General features: G+C 37.2%; 1 protein-coding gene across 4 annotated transcripts in view; it reads right to left on the reverse strand.

The window, feature by feature from the left end:
- LOC103022474 (inactive rhomboid protein 2) overlaps positions 1-25,762 on the reverse strand; it is a 60,174-nt gene that overhangs the window by 29,541 nt on the left and 4,871 nt on the right. For 2 of the 4 annotated variants that reach the window (XM_015606582.3, XM_049479277.1), the window contains exons 2-8: positions 22,569-22,770; positions 18,228-18,344; positions 4,809-4,967; positions 2,854-2,981; positions 1,513-1,699; positions 1,006-1,227; positions 120-257 (exon numbers count right to left, since the gene is read on the reverse strand). In XM_015606582.3, the coding sequence (XP_015462068.3) occupies positions 120-257; positions 1,006-1,227; positions 1,513-1,699; positions 2,854-2,981; positions 4,809-4,949 (816 nt within the window). In that variant the 5' untranslated portion in view covers positions 4,950-4,967; positions 18,228-18,344; positions 22,569-22,770. Of the gene's footprint in view, positions 1-119; positions 258-1,005; positions 1,228-1,512; positions 1,700-2,853; positions 2,982-4,690; positions 4,732-4,808; positions 4,968-7,149; positions 7,600-18,227; positions 18,345-22,568; positions 22,771-25,762 lie in introns of those variants that run through there. The other 2 variants (XM_049479278.1, XM_049479279.1) reach the window with 2 other exon arrangements.

Consider the following 25,762-nt stretch of genomic DNA (forward strand, 5'->3'; position numbering starts at 1 on the left):
TTAATAAAGTGTGTTACAATTTTTGAACATTAAAATATTGAATTATTAGTCCCTATCTGGGTGGAGTTATCTGCATATAGGTATTGAAATATGTAACATTTCCAGAATCAGATGTTCACCTTGCTGAAGAAGACTGAGTCAGAGGTGTCAGCTGTGTCTGCTGTGTCTGCTGTATCCTCCTCCCTCCAACTGGGCCGAACGAAACTCTTGCGCGGGACACTCCGAAACGTGTGTGCTCCCTGCAGCCCGGGACGACCCTAAGAACACACACAATTAACTCTGAATTAATACTGAATGATATTAACTAATGAGTAAAATAAGAACATATCGAATCACAATATTCCAAAATATTATGAGAATACTGAATTGGGAGACTTATTCTTCTTTTTCTTAATGGTATTATTATTATTACTATTATTATTATTGCCACAAAATTTGAAATGTTTCTTCTCATCCCACAGCTTTTATGGTAGAACCACAATCATTTGCAGTATTGTAGGACCTATACCCTATTAGGTTGTTAAGCTAAAAGTTTTTGGACACTTCTCTATTAGCCAAAGTATTGGCATCAGAAAAAGTTTAGGCAAAAGTTTTTGGACTTTACCATTTAGACTAAACTTTTTGGACACTGCTATATCAGACAAAAGGATTAGCACTCCACCATTTTAACCAAAAGTTTTTCTCTATCAAAGTATTACCATTCATCCATTAAGTCAAAAGCTTTTTTAACATTAGCATTTAGCCAAAAGTTAACATCGTAGCAACCACTTTGCAAGCAATTGAATTTTTCAACGTTATTAGTGCACTTTTCCAAGCCACTCTCTTCCTCTCTAGTTATTGCCTGATGCTGCTCAGATGGGCCTAGCAAAACAATAACTAAAGAATTACTGTGGAAGTTTCACATTTACATTTGAAACATACAGATGCAGCAAAAAATACATATGAACAAATATGTAGAGGCATTGACATGCTCATGCACAGCAAAACACACACACACACACACACCCTGAGCAGGTTGGAGGCTGCACGGATGCTCATGCGAGCCACAGATTCTCTCTTTCTCCGTGGAAAACGAGTGTGCCCAGATTGCTGGCTTGTAAAGGAGCAGATGGAGGTCACGCCTGGGGTCAGGGGGGGTGGGGGGACAGGGTGAGCGGTATGGGGGGTCCGGGGCCGCTCAGCATCATCGTGTCGAAACTGGCGGCCACGTGCCAGGGGGTCCACAATCTATGAGAAAGAGAGAGAAAGAAATGCTTGTAATTTAGAAAGAAAAATACATGAGATTTAATCCTTTAACCTCTAGAGGTGCAACACCTCAACTGAATACCTGAAAGTAGCAACAACTCCAAATCAAAAAATGTATATAAACAAAATAAAATCTTAGTTTTTTACATTTTCCTTGGCTTTTATTTGATTGCAGACAGTCTAAATTCAATTCTTGTTTTGTCTGCTCAGCCTTTTATTTAAAATAACTCACTGAGCATGCATGTCCTCAGTGAGAGAGTGGAGTACCTTTGGCATTCTAAAAGCACCCGGTGAGTCGAGGGCCTGCTGATCCACGCTGGCTGCCTCATGGCTCTCTCTGTACTGAGCTTTTAGTCGGCCGTAGCGCTGACTGCAGTGCCGCAGGCTCTTCCTGTGCCACACCTGCTGCTTACTCTCACAGTCACTGCCCACTCCAAACCACTGAGCTGTACTCCTGCAACAGAGCACACACACAGAACACAAAGGTGAACATACACACAAGCACATGGCCTATAAACATCAGACAAAGAGGTATTTGTGCTGAAAACCCACAAACTCCAGTTAATACAGCATGATTTGCACCACACAGGGGTGCAAATCTCTCAGTGCCTGGCAATTTGATTCGATTCCGATTTTTGGGGTCAAGGTTTGATTCGGAACAATTTTTCGATTTCAATGGTCTATAAATTTTGTTTAAATTATGTGATTAAGAAGATGAAATGACATCAAGAATGAAATAAAATCAATCATTTTAGGTTCCTTACTGTATCAAATCTTTTTGCAACATTTTATATTTCATTTTTTGTAAATCTTAAATTTGTAAAACAGACGTCAAAGTCTTTTTAACCATATTGCACTGTGGCTACATTTTTAAAACTTAAATATTAAACATACAGAACCTTAAATATTAAACATACGACAGTATGTCACACGAGTCACACGTAAGTGTTAGTCTATCGGCATTAATCAGAGCTTCTCCCACTTTATTATTTGTTTCACTGCTTTATCGCTAAAAAAGCTTTGTGAAGGTAAAATGTACCTTGGGTTCAACATATTAAACATAAACCTTAACCCCTCGTATTCGAGCTGTATGGTCGTGAATACTTTGCGATACAGCAGGTGATAGAGTGGGAAATCTTTACAGCGGGAAGTTTGTTGCATTGCTCCAGAGTTCTCTGGTCTGCTGCTGCTTTTGACAGATTTCAGCTTCTTTTACCTTAGGGTAATTGTCGTATTTGCGAAGTACCTCAACTTCATTTTACACGGCTTGCAAAAAATTGTGATCATGTCAAAGTGTGCCCAAACATTGGCTTTTAGCGACAATGGGGTGGGTTTGAATGATGCTCTTCTCCTGCTCTATGCTAGCGGACTCCATTCAGATAAATGGGGCTAACTAACAAGCATGCTGTACAGTGGCCTAGACGACCATCTTCTATGGTGGCTAAGTGGACGCATAATGCGAAATGCAGTGCATTTTTAAATGTATTTCGGGGGAATCTTAATCGATTCTGAAACACCAACACTGGAAATTACGATTCTTTAAAGGATAGATTTTTTTCAGCACCCCCTAGTACCATATATCACGTGTGCGCGCGTGTTTCGCATTACCTGCGGATGCTCTGAGAGAGGGACGTCTGTCTGGAGAATGCTGCTCTTCTCTCATTAGCCCCGCTGTCTGACAGTGCCTCATTCGACTGCTGCATACTCACACTCTTTTTTAGCGATGGCCGCAAAAACTGGAAAACACACACACACACAATTAAGTACAACTACATATTTTCATTTTTAATACATAAAATACAACTGCAAACAGAAACTACGTGAAAAAAAAAAACTATTTTTATGGATATATTGAATGGAGATTTTTGTTAAATGCCTTTTCTATCTGATATGTCCATTATGAAGCCACTCTTTAGGAGAAATAACAGTATATCAGTGTGAATGGTTGGTCTGGTCAATATGTTTGCATAGACAGAGTAAAAACAACTCTGGTATCATTGTCCTTAATTTTGAATGCAGCTGTTATAATTCTGCTCTGCTAGAGCAGGAGCATGAAATCTCACTTTGAGTGGAATAACAGGTCAGTGGGGAGCTCTGGACTACTGCTGATTTAAGTAGGAAAAAAGAGAGAAAGACGAGAGGAGAGCAGCTCTCTCAACTATACCGGGTGTTGAAACCCTGCAGAGACAGAGAGAAACAAAACCCCTTCAAGAGAGCAAAAAAAACAACAATTTCTATAAAATACGTACAGTGCCTTACAAAAGAATTCATAACCCTTGTACTTTTTTTTGCATTTTGTCACCTCAGAACCACAAATTTAAATGTATTTTATTCAGATTTTAAGTGATAGACCAACACAAAGTAGCACATAATTGTGAAGTGGAACACAAAATGATACATGGTTTCCAAAATTGTAACCACATAAAAATCTGAAAAATGTGAGACATGCAAAAGTATTTAGCCCCTCTATATGAATACTTAGCAGAGCCACCTCTCACTGTAATTTCAGCTGCAAGTCTCTTGGGGTTTGTGTCTAACAGTTCGCACATCTAGAGACTGCGATTTTTGCCCATTCTTCTTTGCAAACAGCTCAAGCTCAGGCAGATTAGATGAAGAGCGTCTGTGAACAGCAATTTTCATGTCTTGCCACAGATGCTCAATGCAATTTAAGAGTGGGCCATACTAACACACAAATATTCTTTTATCTAAACCATTCCACTGTAGCTCTGGCTGTATATTTAGGGTCATTGTCTTGCTGGAAGGTGAATCTCCTTCGCAGTCTCAAGTCTTTGCAGTGCAGCCTTCAACAGGTTTTCTTCCAGGATTTCCCTGTATTTAGCTCCATCTCTCTTTCTATTAACCCTGACCAGCTTCCCTGTCCCTGCTGATAAAAAGAAAGCATCCCACAGCATGAAACTGCCACCACCATGTTTCACAGTGGATGGTGTATTCAAGATGATGAGCAGTGTTACTTTTCTGCCACACATAGCAACTTGCATTTAGACCAAAAAGTTCAACTTTGCTCTTATCTGAACACAACACGTACTTCCACATGTTTGCTGTGTCCCCCTACATTGTTTGTGGCAAACTGCCAAAGGCACTTCTTATGTCTTTCTTGTAACAATGGTTTTCTTCGTGCTACTCTTCATAAAGGCCAGATTTGTGAAGTGTACAGTTGTCCTGTGGACAGATTCTCCTAATTGTTTTCTAACAAACCACTAAAACTCAATAAAACACATTTAATTTAGTGGAAGGTGAAAAAATGTGAACACATATGAAGGGACATGAATATTTTTGCAAGCTACTGTAAAGCAGATTATGACAAGGCGATTTTAATGATTGGAATCGGAGTGAGGCCTGATAGAGGGTGCCAGATGGATGGGATATTCCTTGTCTGAAGTTGTGCTGCCATTTAACATTCCTCTTATCACAGTGTTATATTTACCAGCAATCCAATATAAAAGGCACTGCCACCCAGACATGGACCTGTGTAAGAAGATGGGGTTAGGAATAATAATGATAAGCTAATGGTAGCTCATTCACGGAATGTTTGTGCTCTACACCTGTCTGGTTGGTGCTGTCGAGCTCTCCTCATCCTCAGATGGAGGAATGGCGATCACCAGGCTGGGCGGCTTCTTGTTCTTTAGCCTACTGTCCGACTGGCCACTTTTACCATTTGGCTCCTCCCCTTCCTGCGATGCCATCTCGACCACTTCTTACTTCTGTCACGAAGAAGAAAACGAGGACAAAAGAGGAAATTTTAGAGCTTCCATCCAAAACTCAAACAAAGGCTCCTCTAACACAAGCACAGATGAATACGTTCTTCTAGCTCGCCCACACACAGACACACACAGACGTTCAGAAGCCTAGTTTTCTTTGTCTGGAACTGTGATTAACTCCACACAAACAAAGAGAGCAACAAGTCATACTGACTCATGGAAGTAAACAGGAAGGTAAAATGACACATACACCACTACATGGACAAAAGAAATGGGACACGTGTTAATTTACTCATCAAGGTTATTAAAAAGAGTCTCTACTGTGTAGAGAAGGATTACTGCTTTAGCACTGTTTTGATCACCACCTCACCTCATCCTCAATTCTTCCCAAAAGTACTGGATGGAGCACCATAATTACAGAGAACACAGTTACTGAGGAACTCTTTACCACTCTAGCCCCTGCCTGGTATTAGCATTAGTATAGTGCCATATGTACTTACTTACACACACTATATGTCTAAATATTTGTTACAACATAACTCTTCTAACTAGAAACACCACTAGCTTACACCCGTCAGTTTCACATGCCACCCACACCAACCACAACATTTGAATGTGTGGGTTTTGCTCCGCATAAACAGCCAGTATGTACATTTATTAGGTTTCCAACAACAAATACACAAAAGAGCCACTACAGTTCTACAAGTTGCTCAAAAGTGTTGCTACCAAACCTGCGTCACCTAACTGATTTACACTGTGCATGGGGTATAAAATGGTCTAATTAAAGCAACTACTAATGAGACACATGATTTTAATGGTGAAAATATTAATCCAACAAGAAACCCAAGCTCTCATTGACAGGTTTTCTGACATTTGCCTTTAAAATTTGCTGATATAACCCAGAATTCATTATCCCATCAACAATAACAAGCCTTCCTGGCTCAGATTCAGAAAAAAACAGGCCCAAACCATGAAACAGATTGAGATAAAATAGTACGATTAACTGGACACAAACAAATACAGCATTGAGGAATACTGAAAACATAGAGGGTAAAAAGAAAGTGAGAGTAAACAGGAAAGTGAGATGACTCACAAATTGATTGTATTATAATGTACTGTAATAATTCAGAATTCATTGTCCCATCAATGACAACAAGCCTTCTTATCCCAGATGCAGACAGCTCATCCATCCACCATCTAATAAATATGAAAAAGGAGGAGAGTTGTAGAGAAGAGGAACTAAAAGAACATGAAAAGAAAGAAGAGAAGAACAAAGTAGGAGAATTAGGATGGGCAGAAGAAGAATGAAGAATGAGGAGGAGGATGACAATGAAGAAACCTTGAAAAACATTTCTCCTTTTAATGGTTCAGAACTGTGGCAAGCGATCTTGCGAGATTAAAACGTGACGATATTTCTCGTCAATTGTAAACCTGTCTCGCCGGAAAAAACAGTTTAGTGTGGACTTTTTAAGAGGGATCTGGCAACCCAGTAGCTCTGTCTCTGTTTGCACTTCAAGCATAGTCTTAATATGACTGATTGTGGTTATGCATAGTAAATTACAAGAAATTTAGGAGAAAAAAACACAAAACATAGGCTTAATATGATTGGTTGTGGTTTGCACTTATTGTTTGCACTATATAAGACCTAGAAAAGTTTTATTTTTATTTTTTATTCTTATTTTTATTTCTATTTCTTATAAAATCAATGTCTGAGAGAAACCAATCTGTTAAGTTTGCATTATATAATTTTGTCAAACAAAACTCTAGTTTTCAAGCCATTTTTCATTTTTTAAGTTTTCTTTAAATTTTTTTAAATCGTCTCGTTCTCGTGAACCCAGTATCGTGTCTCGTCTCGTTCTCGTGAACCCAGTATCGTGTCTCGTCTCGTCTCGTGATATTAGTGTCTCGTCACACTCCTAAAAACAACATAAATCTAAATGTTTAAATTATAAAAACCAACAATTCTGTATTTTCACTTATTCGATTATTAACATTCAAGCAGCCTTTTTTACAGTATGGTGAAAGTAAAAAAGTGAAAGCACGTCTGACAAAAAAAAGTGTTTTAATCCAGTATACAGTTGAATATATTCAGTGCAATCTTTAGTGAAATTAAATTAATATTCAAGCAGTAAAAAAGAGAAACCTTATATACAGTTCAACAAAGTATAACACCGAAGACACTCACCCAAACTCAGCTCCCCAGAAATCACATCAGATACAGGATTGATCCGTTCAGACCAGGCACTGTAATGACTAACTCAAATTATGAAATACCTTCGACACATTTTCACTAACAAGCGTTTTTTTTTTTTTTTTTTTTTAATTTTCTGTGAATCCCGGAGCTCAGATCTTCTAGCTGCTGTTCCTGAGCTCTGCTGAAATTCAGCTGAGATCAATAGCAAGCCCTCAGTGGTATTCCTTAGAGAGACATCAACATCAGCATGTCTGAGGAAACCTGACACGAGCGCAATGTCAAGGTGTTCGTTGGTACAGAGCAGCAAAACACACTGACCTCAGATCAGCAATGTGCTTTCTCTTAACCCCTCGACCTCAATCAGTTATTAACCGTCCGGCTTATTGAACTGTTTGAATTAATAACACAGTCTAACGGAGGCTGGGTAAACTTATCTGGGGAATTTCTGTAATTACACCAGATTTTACTTCCAAAATGAATCCGTAGTAGTCTGTAGTGTACAGCCGGACAGTAATAATTGTGGATTGATTTTAATCCAGTATGAATCTGCAGTGTGTAGTTTTACAGTGTGACAGTAGAGCTGGGCAATTAATCGATTTTATCGATTAATTCGAATTTACAGTTAAGGACGATGTGTTTTTATGAAAATCGAGTTTTAATTTTCACCCCTTAGCTTAGCCCCGCCCCTCTCTCCCTCCCTCCCGTGCCCCAGGCGTGCTGACTGACCCCGCCCCGTATTTACAGAGCAGAAATATAAATATAAAAGTGTCTTCAGTGTGACACGAAAAAAAAAACTCACTGAATTTAACTCACACAGTCTCAGTCAGTCACTTACCTCATTCACTACGTAGCCTGTCACTCACCTCGTCCACAGTGTCTGCCTCTTTATAAAAAGCTATTGAACAATTTGTCTATAATAGGTTTGAAAATAAAGAAAACTTAAGAAAGCTTAAAAAAATAAAAAAATAAAAAATAAAGTTATTTTGAGACGTGACTGCCAATTTAAAAAGCAATTGAAGTTGTTCATTTGTTGAAGCTCATTTGTATCATTTCTAACATATTTAGAGTGTTTTTTACTCACTTTTTTCTCTCTCACAATGTTAATCCTTTACAGCTTTAAAAACATGTATTATGCAAATTAGGCGATGACTTCATTTTGCAACTTCTAGCGACTTTTAGGGGATTTTAGTAGGGGAAAAAAATTGATTTAAATCGAAAATCTGAATTTTTTTTATTTTTTTTTTAAATCGAAGATTTTTTTTTGGGGCCATATCGCCCAGCTATATGTGACAGTAATATTGACTAATTTGAATCCAGTGTGAATGTTAGTGTTGTTTTTATTGAATATGTAATTATTTTCAAGAAATTGAAAATGTATTAAAGGCTTAAACTGTTAATAAAACATGCACACACAGACAAGGGATGCCACTTATTGGGTGTTTTACAACTACTTTACAATTTCACTGCCTTACAAGTTAAAAAGCCACAGATGCAGGACACTGAACCCAGCACAGTCCAGTAGGGGTCTGCCATATCGTATGGTACGCAATAATATCGCCAACATTTTTGAATACTAGAACAATATTATACCCTAAAATATTTTCCTATATCACCCACCCCTTAATTATCACATCAGGGTACAACTTTTTCGCTGTTTTTAGCAAAAGAAAAATTCACACTGTTCTTATTTCCCATTATATATCTACTAGAGACAGATTATATCTGTCCTGTATCATACATTTTTCTGGACATTTTTATCCTGGATATATGGAGATATTGGGAGTGCATTATTAGTATCATTACATTCTGGATCATTGACTTCTGTTACAAATCTGATAAGATTCTTGTATTTTTTAATATCTCAGTTTGGGGTGTGCCATATCACACTGTGCGCAATAATACATTGAATTTTTTATTTTGTTGCGGTAGTGTATTCTTGAAAACCTTTTTCTCCAAGAGTAAATATTTAAATATTATTTTAGGGCCATATCACTCACCGCTACAGTCCAGTGTTAACAATCTAAATGTAAACATGAAATGAAGCTGATAACAAAGCACCTCCTTATCATGTGACCTGCCAGGTAGGGTTGCACGATGATATTGGAATTATATATAGATTTTAGGTGGTAATTGGCAGATATGGGCAATATTTAAAACCAAGACGACTGCCAAGACTTTCTAGTATGAGAAAAGGTGTGTTCAAAATTGTGCTGTTGAGATTTAATAAGTTCTACTTCCAAGTAACTCTACCATGTATGAATCACCTGGAAATCATTGTTTTCAACAGTATGCCTTAAACAGAAACAACAATGAACAGTGTGACGTTTTTCCACACAGGTTTTTAACTAAATTGCACCTATAAGGCTTTCTGGACCGCTGCCACTGTGACCCTACAACCCGGTTTCCACAGCCCGCCACCAGAATGACTCAACATTGCGACACTGATGGTCCCACAGCCCAAAACCAAAATAACTTGAAATTATTAACCTCATGTTGCCACAGTTCACTCCGGCTTGAATGTCTGGGTTTGTTTTCACATACAAGAACTTTGGTTATGGCTCAATTGTGCAATCTTATAGGTAATTTTTCTGTGAGTAGATTTATAAATTTTATAAACATTTTGGCTGTTGGCTGCTTTTTCCATTTTTATTTGATAAAAATACTCAAACGGTGAGCTTTTGGGGTGGATGAATTTCCACCGTGCAGAGGCCCTCCAAATCAGCAATCATTATCATAAAATAATTTTTTATCCATGCAGACCAAGCAAGATGAGTGTTTACACTACCATTAACACACTCACTCAACACACCTAAGATTATTAGATTGCCTTTCCTCCAGTCTTATTAAAGTATGGATTTGAGGGGGTGCCAAGTGGTCCTGTGGTCCAAAGCGCTGCCACTATGCTTGGGAGATCGCCAGTTCAAATCCTGCTCATGTAGCTTGCCATCAGCTGCAGGAGCCTTAAGAGAGCACAACTGGCCTTGCTCTCTCTTTGTGGGAAGATCTTTTCTACATTATCACTACTAAGAAGCAATTCGAAAAGAGGTGACTTAGTAAGTATTGAAGGAGGAATGTGTGTTGTGGCATCACCTGTTATGGGTGACATACAGCTAACTAGCAGCTGAATGGGTGGAACAAAATGAGAAAAATTTGAAGGAAAAAAAAAATACGGATTTGGGTGTGGAATGGGAAATACCGCGATAAGTAGAAAAGACAAATTATGTTTTTTTCACATTTTTCCCCCATTTTCTCCCCAATTTACATGGCCAATTACCCAACCCACTTATTAGCACTAGTGATGCCCCAACACCAGGAGGGTGAAGACTAGCACATGCCTCCTCCGATACATATAAAGTCACCCACGCCTCTTTTCAAACTGCTGCTGATGTAGCATTACCCAGTAGCCAGCGCACTCAAAGGAAATCGCAACGACTCGGTTCCGATACATCAGGTCACAGACGCCTTGTGCTGCAAACATCACCCGTTGGAGTAATGAGAGGAGAGAGTGCCAAAAACAAAAACAGCACTAGAGCCATTTTTTTACTAATTGTATGTGATCTTTATATCACACTTTTCATCCTTTTTATTTTAATGTTTAGGGATGGTTTGTGAACAAAAAGGTCAATATCAAATCTAAAACAAAAATGTTCAGCTCAGGCCTCCAATCCGATAGACGTAAAATTTAATTACATATTTTAGTTAATTGGATTTAATGTTTGTATAGACTTTATATTTGAATATCAAAGTCTTTCTTTTGTGTGCATTATAGACAGAAAACTTTATTATTTTTTTTTATATTATATCCATTAATAATTCAGGTCTAAAAGGGTTAAAGAGCACTATAGTACCAATCCCTAACTTGGCCAAGCATATAAGATCCAAAGACAAAGCGCACCCATGTCTGGAAAAAAAGGCTAGTGTGAAAACACCCTTAGTCTGCCACCAAATGAATCCTACATCAAAACTGGGATTTCTCTGGGTTGACTCTATAACTCTATATAACAGCTTAAAGCTCTTCCATGTCAGTGTGACAATACTTTACAGCTCTTAGTTTAAGAAAGATGCTATGAAAATTAAAAAAATTAAATTAATCATAAGAATAATTCTTATTTTAAACTGTATCATCACATTAAATGTAAGTTAACTCTCTGAATATTTCTGCCCTAACATTACATCATACAATAATCACAGCCTTACAGTGCATTACTAACTGCTAAAATGACTTGGCTGATTTACTCATCAGCTCTAAACTGTGTAGATTGGAAAACAGATCACGTAGTTTCCAGCAAGCAGTCACTCAGAAGCAGCTTATGAAGAGTGACTAATGACTCATTCTAAGTAGAATAACATGTTGCTAATTCTGTGTTTAGGAGGAATTCCCTTAATCCTATGCCAAATTCTGGGACAAGGTCCTCTTAGGTAATCCCACTGATGAGTATTTACAGACACAAAACTCTATTATCTATTTATAACTGCTGGACCGAGGATACCCAGAGATACAGAGTAATTAAATAAATGTGCTGGCCCATATAGATCACAGTATGTGTTTGTGTGAGTGTGTTTAGACCAGAAAGGTGAAGTGATGCTAATCTGTGTAGACCAGAACACACAGTTACTGGAAAACCTGAGCTACCAGTGATTAAGGATCACAAGACAGGAAATCAGAGTCTGGATTAGGAAGTCTTTTCTAAGTATAGAAAAAAAAACAATAACACACACAATTCATAATCCATTTATCACTCTCTTTAATTAGGGCTGCTACTAATGATTATTTTGGTAGTTCAAATAGACACAATGATAGAAACAGATAAACAATAGATTTAAATGCTGTAGAAATGTCCAGAACATTTAAATCACATTTAAATGTGGAAAGCGCTGCAATTTAGTAAGGAAATGTGTTTGATTTGGGTTTCCCATTGTATTTCTGTCCACAGTAATTTGTGTAGTGCTACAAATGAACTAGAAGACAATGGCCCTTTGGAGTTGACAATTTTTTATTTTGACAAATCGTTGCAGCCCTACTTTTAAATCTTGATATCCTGAGTGAAAACATCTGTTATCAATATGGTATCTGGAGTGTAGGGCTGTGAATCTTTGGGAATCCCACAATTCGATTCAGAATCGATTCTTGGGGTCACAATTAGATTTTTTTCAGATTCTTTCAAATCGGTTGGGGTGGTGGGGGGAAGAGGGGGAGAGGGGAAGAAAAAAAAAAGCTCTGCTCGACAGTATAAAAAAGAAAAAAAAAAGCGCGACAGTAAAAAAAAATATATAGAATAATTTTTTTTAAAAAAGGCTGCACAACAGTATAAAAAAAAAAAACAGCTCCGCGGTACAGTAGCTGCACCGGCAAAAAAAAGTTTTTTTTTCAAAAGAGAATCGATTCTGAAACGTTCAATGTTAGAAACGCGATTCGAGCTCGAAGCAATTTTTTCCTGCACCCCTACTGAAGTGAGCTAATATGCTAACAAACATAGGACTGGACATGGTCACCAATGTAATCACTGAGGCTATGTTTAGATGAGATTTTTGTAACATCTATAATGTATTCAGACTGATTTCTTAAAGTCTGAACAACCAGAAAACATCTATCATCAGATTTTTCAAAGCACATTTGAAGGTGGTTTGAAATGTGATTCCAATCGTATTTATACAGACGCATCTCAGGCTGTTAATATGCTTCTGTAATGGGCTGCGTGTTGTCTCTCAACATGAAATTTACTTTACTTTTTACTACAGTCCACCACATTACAAACACTGTGAAACATCAACTGAGAGAGTCTATGTATCCTCTGAACCTACAACACTGTGGAACTTAAAATGGATACACAACCAAAAAGAGTTGTTATCCAGTGGTATTTATTTTTGAATGTTTGCTGTTGTGTGGTTAGTGATGTTTGTTAGCACAGAGAAATATCGGCAAATCACTGAACACATAAAAAAAAAATAATAATTATCCGATACTGATACATAGCTAATTGATCTTTCCAACTCTATCTCAAATCCATCTGAATATGTGCTTTTACAGCACACAGACAGTTGAAAAAAGCAAATGAAAAAAAATGCCTGTTTGACAAACAGATAAGATTAAAGATCACATTTATTGTACCATACAGATATATAAAAGCAGTTGATCAATAAAAATATGTTTAATAATTAATGTTTGGTTCTTTATTTTAAAAACAGTAAAACAGGAAACACTGAAGTTAAAATGTTTGGTAGCAGTCCAAGTGCAGCGTTTGTTAGCAAAATTAGCCTAGCACAGAAGCAGCACAGATCAGATTCCAAACAAGTCTTGACTGGTCATCTGCAGCTCAGTGATCAATTGTGTGATAAATCAGGTAATACAAGACAGACAGTCCGAACAGAAGTGTTTATAGTATCAGTCTTAAAAGGCCCAGAACATAATAGAGCTTGTTCTAATTTCAACCATGTATGCACATGCACAGCAAGGAAGGCGACACAGCGACCGGATGGCATTTATTTTCAATGAGTAAGCTACACCCTGCGGCATTATACCAAGCAAAGTGGACGTTTTTAGCGAGGTGATGTAGTTAAACTCTGCTTAACTTCATGCAAATGAGCAGTGATGCATGGGACAGACTACCAGTCAGAAAACATGTTCTTACATTCCTATAAAAAAAACCCACTCCACTGACTTTAACTCCTGCTTAAGATTTAAGGTAACAGCATTTTCGCTGCTGGTAAAGCACACAAACAGTAGACATGGCAAAATAGTCATATCTGAAAGCACTTTCCTACAATACATCATATCAGTCATGAGATTTGAATTATGTAAATGAGCAGCTTCATCTTCTTAAAGGCATACAAGCCATTGATATTTCCATGGAGATCATGACCAGTAAAAATTTGTAAAGATAGTTTATTCAGTACAGGTTTTGCAGCTGTATGATGCTGACATGATGACAGTTTAAGACTTGGAGGTTAAAGATAAGTATTTCTCTATCAATGTTGACATATCAGAGGTAGGCTGACTCCAGAACACTGACAGTGTTGGACAGAACCAGAAATAATGTATAAAAGTCCCTAACTAGGGAACTAGAGGACATGAATCACACAGAGGAGAGCTTGTCAGGTGTACCGGTACATTGTATCGATTTAAATGAGTTAAATAAGCTCCATGTATAAATTTCCAACAGACTACTTAGTGGTTTGTATTTTCTGAAGTCATAAATGTTAAACCCCAAATATGATCAGTAGGAATATCTTGTAAATCTTATAAAGTAATTTTTCTATACTGGGATAAAACCACAAATGGCTTTGCTCTTTCTGGGGGGTAAATGGTGCTCTCTCTCCCCTTATCACTCCCAATGTATCAGGGTGAGTTTGCTGCCCCTTCCTTCCTCCTAATGTTAGGGGCACTGCTATTGACAAGCAGAATGGGTTAATTGTCCTTTCAAACGGGGGAGAAAACAGGACATAATGATTTAAAAAATGACTAATGCTAACTGCGGCTAGCAAAGTTAGCCGCTAATTCTTATGCCAATGCTGCTGCACCCAGCTATAGAGGAAATCGGGAAATCTAAGCTTACTGTAAATAAACGGAAGCGCTTTACTCACCCAAATAAACAGTTTTCGGGAAAGAAATCTGACTCGTTTGACTTTAAAAGAAAATGTTTTTTTTTTTTAGAATTACAATCTTGTTTACTAAGCTTAGCTTTACTTAACTTAATTAGCTACCCCCTCAACTACCACCCAGTGACGAGACCTGCTGAATTAGAAGGAAAATATGGCGACACCCCTGGTCCTTACTAGTGTTGCAACAATCCGGTGCTCCTTATGTATGAAAATAGACCAGAAAATAGGCTTTCATTGATAGTGCGCCTTGTAATCTGGTGCACCTTATAGTGCAATAAATATGGTATGTAAAAAAAAAAAAAAAAAAGAGCCTTTCTGAGCATAAAATCGCACAATTGTTATAAGTAAAGTTCAAACTACAAGAAAATGCAGAACATGGAGGCTTTAAACACTGTGAATGATCAGTATTATGGTCACAATAGAAGAACACAATGCCCACCATTTCTCTCCCGAACAGAAATATATCCAGCATGCTGCACGGAACAAGCAGCTAAGCTTCGCCTCCTATATTCAGTTCAGGGTGATTCCTACTGAGCACGAGTGCCAGCAGTTCCACACATGCCACTGCCTGACCAGCCAGCTGTCCCCTCCTCCCATAACCACAGAGACTCACAGAGCAAACTCAAGGTTCAGACAGGCCTGGAGGTGTGGCTGGCCAAGGGGTGGCAGCATAACCCAATACACATGCCTGAGCGTACAGTCAGGCTTCACTTCCTCAAGAAATAGAGTTCAGCGCTGGTCAATGTTCCTGCATTTAGTTCTCAGTAAAGTGGAGAGGAGAGTTCACCCAAGTGCCTGTCCATATCTGGTCATACAGACATACATGCATTAACACACATAAACATACTTATTCAAAATAACACAAAGACACACACACACACACACACACACACAAGTTAATAGAGGTGTGATGAGATCTTGCAAGAATAAAACGGCACAATATTTCTCGTCAGGTCTTAAATGTGTCTTGTGATAAGTATGTACAGGTATCTAAAACAAATTTTTGTTCATTTTTGGGGGCAAACAGCAGGTCTTTTCCTATTCGAGCTTAACTATAATACTTACACTTAACATTCATACTTTATTCACGTTTTCATCACCTGCAAAACCTTGTGTCAGCCTTGCCTGAACCCACTCAGTGATGTTCTCTCCCCATCACTAACAATTTTCCTAAAAAGGAAAGCCGACATCACATGGGCGTGATGAGGGGAGAGAGAGCACACACACACACACACACACCGATCTGTATCTGCCCATATGCCTTTTTATGACACACTGTCATAAAAACATAGATGCAGAGCTAGACAATGAAGATTCAGTCATAGGTTGCCAGGTCTGTATCAATATATAATTTCTTTTTTTTTTTTTTTAATCTTACCTCACCCTACCAGTAACCAATTCAGTTACCAGTTGTTTGGACTGCGAGAGGAAACTGGAGGCCCCGAGACAAAAACCATACAAGCTAAAAAGTATACTGTCAAATTGATCATGAAATGAAAGTTGTGCAAAATAGATGAATGCACTCAATTAATGGCATTTTCACACTCGTCTGAACCCAGGACAGATTCTGGGCTTGTTTTTGGGAGTGTCCTATTACGGCTGATCTTCCACACACAAGAAATCCATCTGGAGATCAGTTGAGCAGTTCCATGCATCCATTAATTTTCTCTGCGCATTTTTGCAAATTCTTCAGCCAATTGTTTATGTTTTATATTCTGCCTGGACACAAACCCCCATGCAGTAAAGAAAGTGGCATTCTGAGGCAAATACCGATGGGAAGTAAAATACCACGAAAAGTTAAAGCACCAGAGACAGGGAACTTCCACACCTGCAGCGGAAAAAACAGAGTCCACTAGAAGTAAACCAACACAAACAGTGGCATAGAGTGAGCATACAGTGACATTTGAGGCCTTGTTCAAGACTGTCATAATTAACCCGCTGCCCCATTTGGACATATAGTGTATATATTACAAACAAAAGCACATCTACAATGGATAGGTTTGTTGTTGTTAACCCGCTGTGAAGAAATTCGAGTTGCTAAGTTTCTGTAGATCAGCCGCCTTAAATAATGGTGTAGAGAAGTGACCAATTTAGAAAGCGTTGGTTCATTTCTCACGCTCTATAAAACAGAATCCTACATACACACACACACACACACACACACACAGAAACCAATGTCTACGAATCCGCTTCTCTCTCACGAACCAAGAGAAAGCCAGACTGAGAAGGGTGTTAAAATTATGATGCACAAGTGTGAAAACAGAAGAACAGAGTCACACACACACACACACACATACACTGTGTGTGTGTGTTTCTGGACATACACACACTAGGCTAGAGTTCTGTAATTCTCACAATGGTGTGGAAATGGGTGATCTGATATCAAGGTCTGGTATCACCACTTATATGCAGAATCAAATCCAAAGTCCCAAATTAGATTTTTGCTTCAATTTGATTCTATATCAATTTATTTATGTATATTTGAGTTACATGAAAAGGTTTTGTTTGGATATGACAATAGATTTACAAAAAACTAATATTGTAATAGTACAATCAAAAGCTCTTGCTGGATTTGGCATTTTAAGATTGGGCAATATTTCATTATATGAAACTCAAAAAGACGCATGCAGGTACACTTGTGGTCTGTACACTACAACAAACGGTTATAATTGAGTTGTATTTATGGTAAGACCACTGGTTTTATTTAGCACTGTGAAGAAATTAGAGTTTATCAATTATGTTGTATCTGCTATTTTATGTGACCCTGCATGGTAAAAGACTTAAGCATTGTTCTCAAAGCCTTACGCTGCATTTTTCCACTGCTTTGATGCGTCAACACACATGAACGCAATGCAATTCCCCCCATCAACTGGTTGCATGTGGGCATTATAAAGGCTGAAATTAGTTTAAATGCCTGTCCTCACTATGCTGCTGGTGGTTATAAATTACCTAGCTATGGTTAGCAACCTTAACTTCAGTCATTAATCTACCTGTCCAGCATAAAAAGAGCCAGCTTGTACATTTCCATTTCTCCAGCTCACTGTTTTCATGCTGTTGTGTCCTATACCTGGCAACACGTGGTGTGGAAATGGGACTGGGTACAAGCAACACAGATTAAAGTGACTGACCCGACAGTTCAAATAAGAACATACTGGCTGAAGCTCTGCTGATAAGAGCTGCTAGTGCTCAAAATCAACATGTTTCCTTAATAAACATCCTGTTTATATGTTACTACAGAAAATATAATTCTGTCCTTTAAGCTAATTTGCACAAAATATAACATCTTTATCAGAACGTATTTGAGCATCAGCACCCATTTTCCTAGCAGTAAAAAAAAAAATCTGCATTCACTGAGTCATTTGAGCCTTAAAATAACACGCCTCTCTGCTTCTCTCTCTGTCACACACACACAAGCACACACACAAGCACACAAGCACACACACACAAAAGCTGTTACATTGCACACTTACTTTTCTTGCTCAAGAGCTTTCGTTGTCTCAGGCTGTGCAGCTAAAGGCCGAAAGAGGAACTGTTCGTCAGCTTTGAGCAGAATACATCCCCTCCTTGGTTTCCTGGCTGACTGTCAGCTAAACACCAAATGTACAGGAAAAAGAATACACAGAAAAAATATCAGTGTGCTGATATAATACACAGAAAAAGGGGTAACACCTTTAAATAGTAAAATAGAATAAACTTTGACATATAGTACCAGTCAAAAATCAAACTCATCTTTTCATTCAACGTTTTTCTTTATCTCTTTATTTAATTAATTTTCTTCATTGTAGATTAATATTACAGAAATATAAACAACTAAAGGACACTTATGAAAATACAGCTCTGGAAAAAAAAATAAGAGACCGCCAAAAATAATGAGTTTCTTTGATTTAACCAAATTGCAGGAAGATGGATGACCACAAGCTATCAAACCGACCTAAACTGCTTGAATGTTTGCACCAGGAGTGGCATAAACTTTTTCAAAAGCAGTGTGTAAGACCGTACCAAAATGCATGAAAACAGTAATTAAAAACCAGGGTTATTCCACCAAATATTGATTTCTAAACATTTTTGAATATGAACTTTATGAATATGAACTTGTTTCTGAAAGGTCTGTAGGCTCTGCGTCTTTATTATTTCAGCCATTTCTCATTTTCTGCAAATAAATGCTCTAAATGACATAATTTTCATTTGGAATTTGGGAGAAATGTTGTCCGTAGTTTATAGAATAAAAAAACAACAATGTTCATTTTACTCAAACATATACCTATAAACGGCAAAATCAAGAAACTTATTCAATAAACTGAAGTGGTCTCTTAATTTTTTAGATTTAATAGATTTAATAGCTTCAATATATATATATTTTTTTACAATCCAAACAAATTCTAAAAAGAAAGAAAACATTTTGAATGAAAAGTGGTGTGTCCAAACATTTGGTTTAGTACTGTTAAAGCATACACTGTTCATAAATGTCCTCTCCAGCCCACAATAAACTCTTCATCAGCTTCCTGTCAACCATCATAAACATTTAATTACGTCACCCATACACTTTTGTGGTCCCAAAAAACCCATCTGCTGCCACAAATAGTAATGACAAAAATCCCCCCAATGTACACAGAAACTGTTAATTCCCCAGGCAGGGAGTGTCCACGGATCTCCTTCAGTTCAGAATTGCTTTTACTTCCATTCTCTTGTTTGTTTTGCTGATAACAGATTAACAGAAAAATTAAATTTTATCTCAAGTGAGTCACTATATAAAAATGTGATAAAACACAAACCTAAAGACAAAAATTTAATCTACAAATTCCTTGTTCAGAAAAAAGAGAGTAATTAAAATAACACTGAAAACTGATTGGGAATGCAGAAGTGTGTTGTTAGGATCAGCTGTACACACACAGTACATGATCTGATATGAAACATCACAAGGTTTCCTTTTCGAGGAAAGGCGGTTTTAACCAGTTTCAGTAAACTAAAAATGAGTTACATATGAGTAATACCAGTATATTACCTTCCTTTATACTGCAGTTCTAAACTCTGTTACCCTGCATTCACACTAGCAGGCAATAAGTTGCTTGTGTTGCCCCAACTTTGTCTCTTGTGGGTGTGTTCATGGGTGCTTGTGGTGTCACATGTGGGGGTGTATGACCGTGGCTGGGTAGCACAGAAGCTCATCTAGCAATCTATCTATCAGCTGTGTTTATTTATTTTTTTATTTTTCTTTAGACTGTTCCTATATTTGAGCATACACATCATATAAAATAGGAAAGGAATAATCAGTGGATATAATCCTCTCTGTTGTGTTCAGAACTGTTCACACTGCTGGGGATATAAATGAAGAATGGTAGGAATTAAAGGTTCACAGAGTAGAAAGTGGGAATCTCAGACCCCCATGTCTGTGATTGGTATGAATTTTTTTTTTTCGGTGTACAATGTTGCTTTACCATATCAGAACTTATTTGCATAAAGATTTACATACTTAAATATTTAATTAAGTGTGGGAACCTATAGGCACTATATGATTCGATTCAGCTACAATTCAGGGGTCTGCAATGTGATTATAGCACAATTATCAATTCATCTTGAAGCATCTTGCATGACTAATTGGTCCTTTTAAAGTAAAGTATTTGTTTGGATCCATAAGGAATCCTGCTATTTTACAGGCTCTTTGACACCATTTCTATTTACTTGAAAAATATAGTTATGTTCATTTATCAAATGATTAATACAAACATCTAGGATTAATGATGTTATGGTAAAATTAAGACCAGCTACAAGGATAGCACAAGTAAGAAGGCGATTATAATGTTATGGCTGACCAGTGTAATGTATATGCAGGTACTAGTTGGCAAGTCTGAAATTGATTTTTGGCATTTCTGAATCAATTCAGAATCGCCCAAGTCGGAATTGAGATGCATGTAAGAAAGAAAATTCCCCAGCTATTATATTTAATACATACATGCTGGGAATGTGTTGCCATTTGTTCACATTTGCAACAGTTGACCTCCCTTGAAGAGTTCTTGGAACATGCAAGTCTACATCACAAACATATATTTATGTATAAAAAATAACCAATTTTTGATAGAACATGTGACTTTTCGTGCTAAAATCAGCAGTATTTTCCTGTACTTTTCACTCTTTGAAAAGCAGAAACAGGCACATTTCTATGTGGTTTTGTTCACAGAGAGTGAAATCTAAATCAGTGTAGTTTCATTTTGAAAACAAGCAGAGAGTTAAAAATCAGCCGGTATCTGCTCCTTCAGAGACAGTTACATGTGGTCTTCATGTTCCAGATGAGATTAGCCTATCTGTTGAAATCTGAGCTGTTTCACTTACAGTCCAAATCGCAGAGAACTCTGAAGGAACACTGAAGGAAACAGCTCACTATATGGCCACTAGTATGTGACCCGTGCTTTAGATGAGGTCACTGACCTGTAATCTGACCGCTGAGTCCCATCTGCAAACCTGCATTACACTCTCTGGTATTTCCCGTAAAAGTATCAGGGCTGTGTATTGGCAAGTATCTGGTGATACGACGCATCTCATGATACAGGGGTTACGATTCAATGTTCTGCAATATATAGTGATACTGTAAAAAGGTACACAATGATACACTGACTTTTTTTGCAAATAGTAGGTCAAAATATAAAAACATACAATGAATGAAAGTGAATGAAATCAAACTTTCTTATGAGTAAAATAAAATGTTATTTGTATGCAATAAAAAAAATGTGTGTTTTTTTCCTCTATATAGACTAGTACAAATATGACAACTATGAGGAGTTTTAAAGTGCACTAGCAATGTTAAAGACGCCATTCTTTTCATTTAAGAGACAATAACAACTAAATGTCTAAACTGGCAACAAAGACACCTGATAAAGTTTCAGCAGCATGATTGAATCCCTCCCGCCAAAAATTGTGTTTCACTTCATTCTCATTTATTAGGGTATTTTTTCTATTTTTCTATTTTCTATTTTTAGGGTTATTTCCTTTATGAATCATCAACAACTGTCACACATAAAATTGCATATAACTAGTGCTGTCATAATGCATTAACACATGCAATTATTCTGAAAACTTCAATTTTAATTTTTTTCATTTCATTTTTTATATAAATCACATTACCAAGTTTAGCAGGGTGACATAGCAGTGTCAATGATGCTGAGTTCAGAAGGCAGATTACTTTTTATTTATGCTCAAATATGGATAATGATTAAACACAGAAATATAAATCGATTTGCCAATTTTACATTAAATAATAAATTGACATTTAAATATACATTTTAAAAAGATTAAGCCTTAAGTAGAGTTGCTATTAATCACAATTAATCACAGAATATTATGATTAATCATATTTATTTTTTACACATAACTACAGATGTTTATAGAATCGTAGATTGCAACATTAACACAATTATGTGTATTAAAAAAAATACAAAGAATACATAAAACCCCTTATAAAAGTCTCCCTGATAAAGCACCCAATCAAAATAAAAGTTTACATCTCCTCCTGTAGATGTTTTTTCATAGTACCTATTTAAAATGTTCCAATATAATCATGCAATCTAAGGAACACCTAGAACGGAACAGTATACAAATAAGGTGGTGAAACCTAGCTAGATCATTTGCAGATATGATAAAGACTCTTCAACTTCCACCAGATACAGGCATGAACCACCATGCCAGTGGTGGCCATGGAGACCACTGTACAGGACTCTTTGTAGACTCTTATTTTTTTGAGTCAAAGATGTCCTTTTGAGTAATACACAGGACTTTTAGTTTCCAAATCCAATATGAGACATGTGTTTCTGCACACTTACCCTCTGAATGAATCGTGTATCAGTTTGTCCTCCTGAAGCAGATCTTCTCCTCCCCCGTTTCTCTCTGAAACCTGGCGTCTTCTCTTGAAGAGGCAGCGAGTCTGGACGTGTCCAAGCAGAAATCACAGGGCCTCCTGCACACGCACAGACACCTCAGCCAGGAGACATCTGTTTCTCTTCTCTTCACTTAACCCTTTGAAAACTGGAAAAGAAGAGAGATCTGTTTCTATTTCACGCAGACATAAATCAAATTTAACCTAATTTACAAACCCTAGACACAAAGTCCTGTCGGCAGACAGAATCCTGGAACCTGATCTCCAGCTCTTACTGCCTTGCTGCCTCGTCCACCACCCCCTGTTGCCAATACAAACACCCCCATGTATTCTCATAAGGGAAATAAATGCTTTCCAACTTCTGCCTTTTTCAATTAATCCTGAAATTTGTGCTTAAATTAAAAACAAAAACTAAATGAATTGTTAAATGGGTAACAGGCCAGTTTACTATTTACTATTAAACTATAAAACACAAAGAATTAGAGACCGACCGATATGGGTTTTTCTAAGGCCGATGCCGATACCGATCATTAGTGGTCAGAGTCAGCCGATGGCCGATGTGACCTGCCGATTTTTAGGGCCGATATGCTATCGTATTATATTTATTTGGCATGCTTAAAATCATACTAGTAAGAGGAGGAACAACAGTTGTAAACTTCACACAATTTATTGAAAATAAGGTTAGCATTTTATAATGACTTTAATGTTACTATATCACTATATGTTAATAAAAAAAATATTAATTTTATTTAGATTGTATTATCCATAACATTTTATTTTATTCATTATATAACATATGTTCTATATACACTATATATTCATGTTTATAGTAGAAATATTATGTTGGCTATTATATAAAATTTACTGTAGGGGCCTACTAATTAACAAATGTATGACTTGTTGCAGTCTGTTAGTCTATTAATTATTCATTTTAATATGTTTAACAGAGTGCAAGAAGACTTCCATAATGTCACAACTTTAGATAGTTACTCCAAAACGGCAAAGCTCATTTCTTCTTCAACTCCATGCAGTTGAAAACGAATGGACATGGGAGGACAATGTTATAAAATGTTCACATTAGGGCTGCAGCTATTATTTTACAAAAATGGGTGACGTTTAAATTAAGAATAAAATTATAAATAATGCAAAAACAGACAGGTGCTGTAATTTAAATATAGCTTTATCTGTTTTTTTTCTTCTTCAAATGAGCTCCTTAGCCAGAGAAACGCGTCTCATCAGCTGTACTGGAGGTTCGGTGCGTGAGCGGAAAATGAGTTGAGAAAGCTGAAGAGCGCGGACTTTATAGGTTCAGGATAAAATGAGCTTTTATCAGAAAAGTCTGGAGGGGGTTCTAAAGTAGAACCCGACAAAACAGAAAATTCTGCTCATCGTTTCATTTAATATCTAACAGCGCAAACCGCTTTAAACGGGTGAGTTTTACAGCAGAACAGCAGGAGGCGGCACTAACGCCGGTTACTAACGCCGTTACTTTTTTCAGTAACGAGTAATCTAACTAATTACTATGACTGTAACTATAACGCCGTTACCATTTCCGACACCCCGTTACTGCACGTTACTTTAGCAGCTCTATGAACTTTTTTTTTTATTTCGCTTTGCCCTGGTTAACCCCTCCTCTGTCCGGTGAACTTGAGCTTCTGGCCGCTGTGCCTGTGCTTTGGCGTGGTGAAGTGAGGCACAATTGTGACGATTTGCGTGCTCTAATCAATTCAGTGATTGCCGTGGACAACCCAAGTTCCGAATTAAGGACGTTAAGCTCTTTTTAGCTGCTCCGGTTTTTGTGGTGCTGCTGCTTTCTATTTTAGAGCTTAGATTCTCTGCCCGAATCCCACCTGACCTGAGGACCGACCCGAAATCAGGCTCCTATTTTTATTTTATATAAAGCTCTGGTGTGATAATCACAATGTTGCTAAGTAACCAATTATTATTGTTCACTAAAGCGAACGAAATAGCGAAAATTGAAAGTGAAAAACATTTGTGTTAACTGAATCTAATAAAAACGGTAATTAAAAGGAAAAACATAACTATCTCGAACTGTATTTTGTGTTTATAAAACTAACTAAAACGAACTGAAATTACTGATAGAATACCCTCATTTTTGTGTTTAATTTATTTATAAGCGCTGTTGTACAGCGGAGTTGTACAGCGGGAGTTGTTGTGCCGAGCGCGCGGCACTCGTGGTCCGTTAGTTCTTGTGTAAAGCGCTCGCGCTAGCAAGCCCACCCTAAAATGAACAGAAAAAATAAAAACAAAATAAAATTAAACTATAATAAAAATGAAAACTGTAATCACGTAGCTCTGGGCGCACGTGAACGCCTCCGCGTTTGACTTGCAGCATTGTGTGTAGCTGTTCTTAAAAATCATTTAAATTAAATAATAGTTCTATGCTTATATGTTACAGTGTTAATTAACATAATTCTGATTATTTTTCGCTCATTCAATCAGCCCGAAAACAGACAGTTTATGGGGCGGATCGGGTCAGGCTCATAATGACAGTTTATGGTTCGGGCTTGGGCAGAATGTGCACGGGCTCCGGCTGGGTCGGATTTTTTGGGCACGATCTAAGCTCTATTCTCTTTTGGTGAAGCTGTTATATTAATACCATTTTAACGGGCACTAAATTGTTGTTTTTGTCCATTATTTTGTTTTATATATACATATTTCTTTTGAGTGTGGCTTGGTTTGTTAAATTTCATCCCCAGACGCGTTTTTCCGCTTTTTTCAGTATTACAAGTTTTAGTAATTTTCTTTGGTTGTGTGGAGAATTTCGTTTTATTTTTTTGAAATTCGTTAGATTATATTTTTGTCAACATTTTGGGTTTATTTTCGTTTGTTATTTTTTGTTATTTTTCTAATAATAATAGTAAATGCATAATTGATTTCCTTTTTTTGACGGGCGAATAATAAAAAGTAACGCGATAGTTACTTTTACTGGTAACTAATTACTTTTATAGTGGAGTAACTCCGTTAGTAACTCAGTTACTTTTTTGGAGAAGTAACGAGTAACTATAACTAATTACTTTTTCAAAGTAACGTGCCCAACACTGTTTATATATAAGGAGAAGTACAGTCCTCTAATAATCCTGACTAACCAGTAATTATTATTTCAGCGCAGCTGATGCT

Source organism: Astyanax mexicanus, chromosome 5, assembly GCF_023375975.1.
Source record: "Astyanax mexicanus isolate ESR-SI-001 chromosome 5, AstMex3_surface, whole genome shotgun sequence".
Lineage (NCBI taxonomy): Eukaryota > Metazoa > Chordata > Actinopteri > Characiformes > Acestrorhamphidae > Astyanax > Astyanax mexicanus.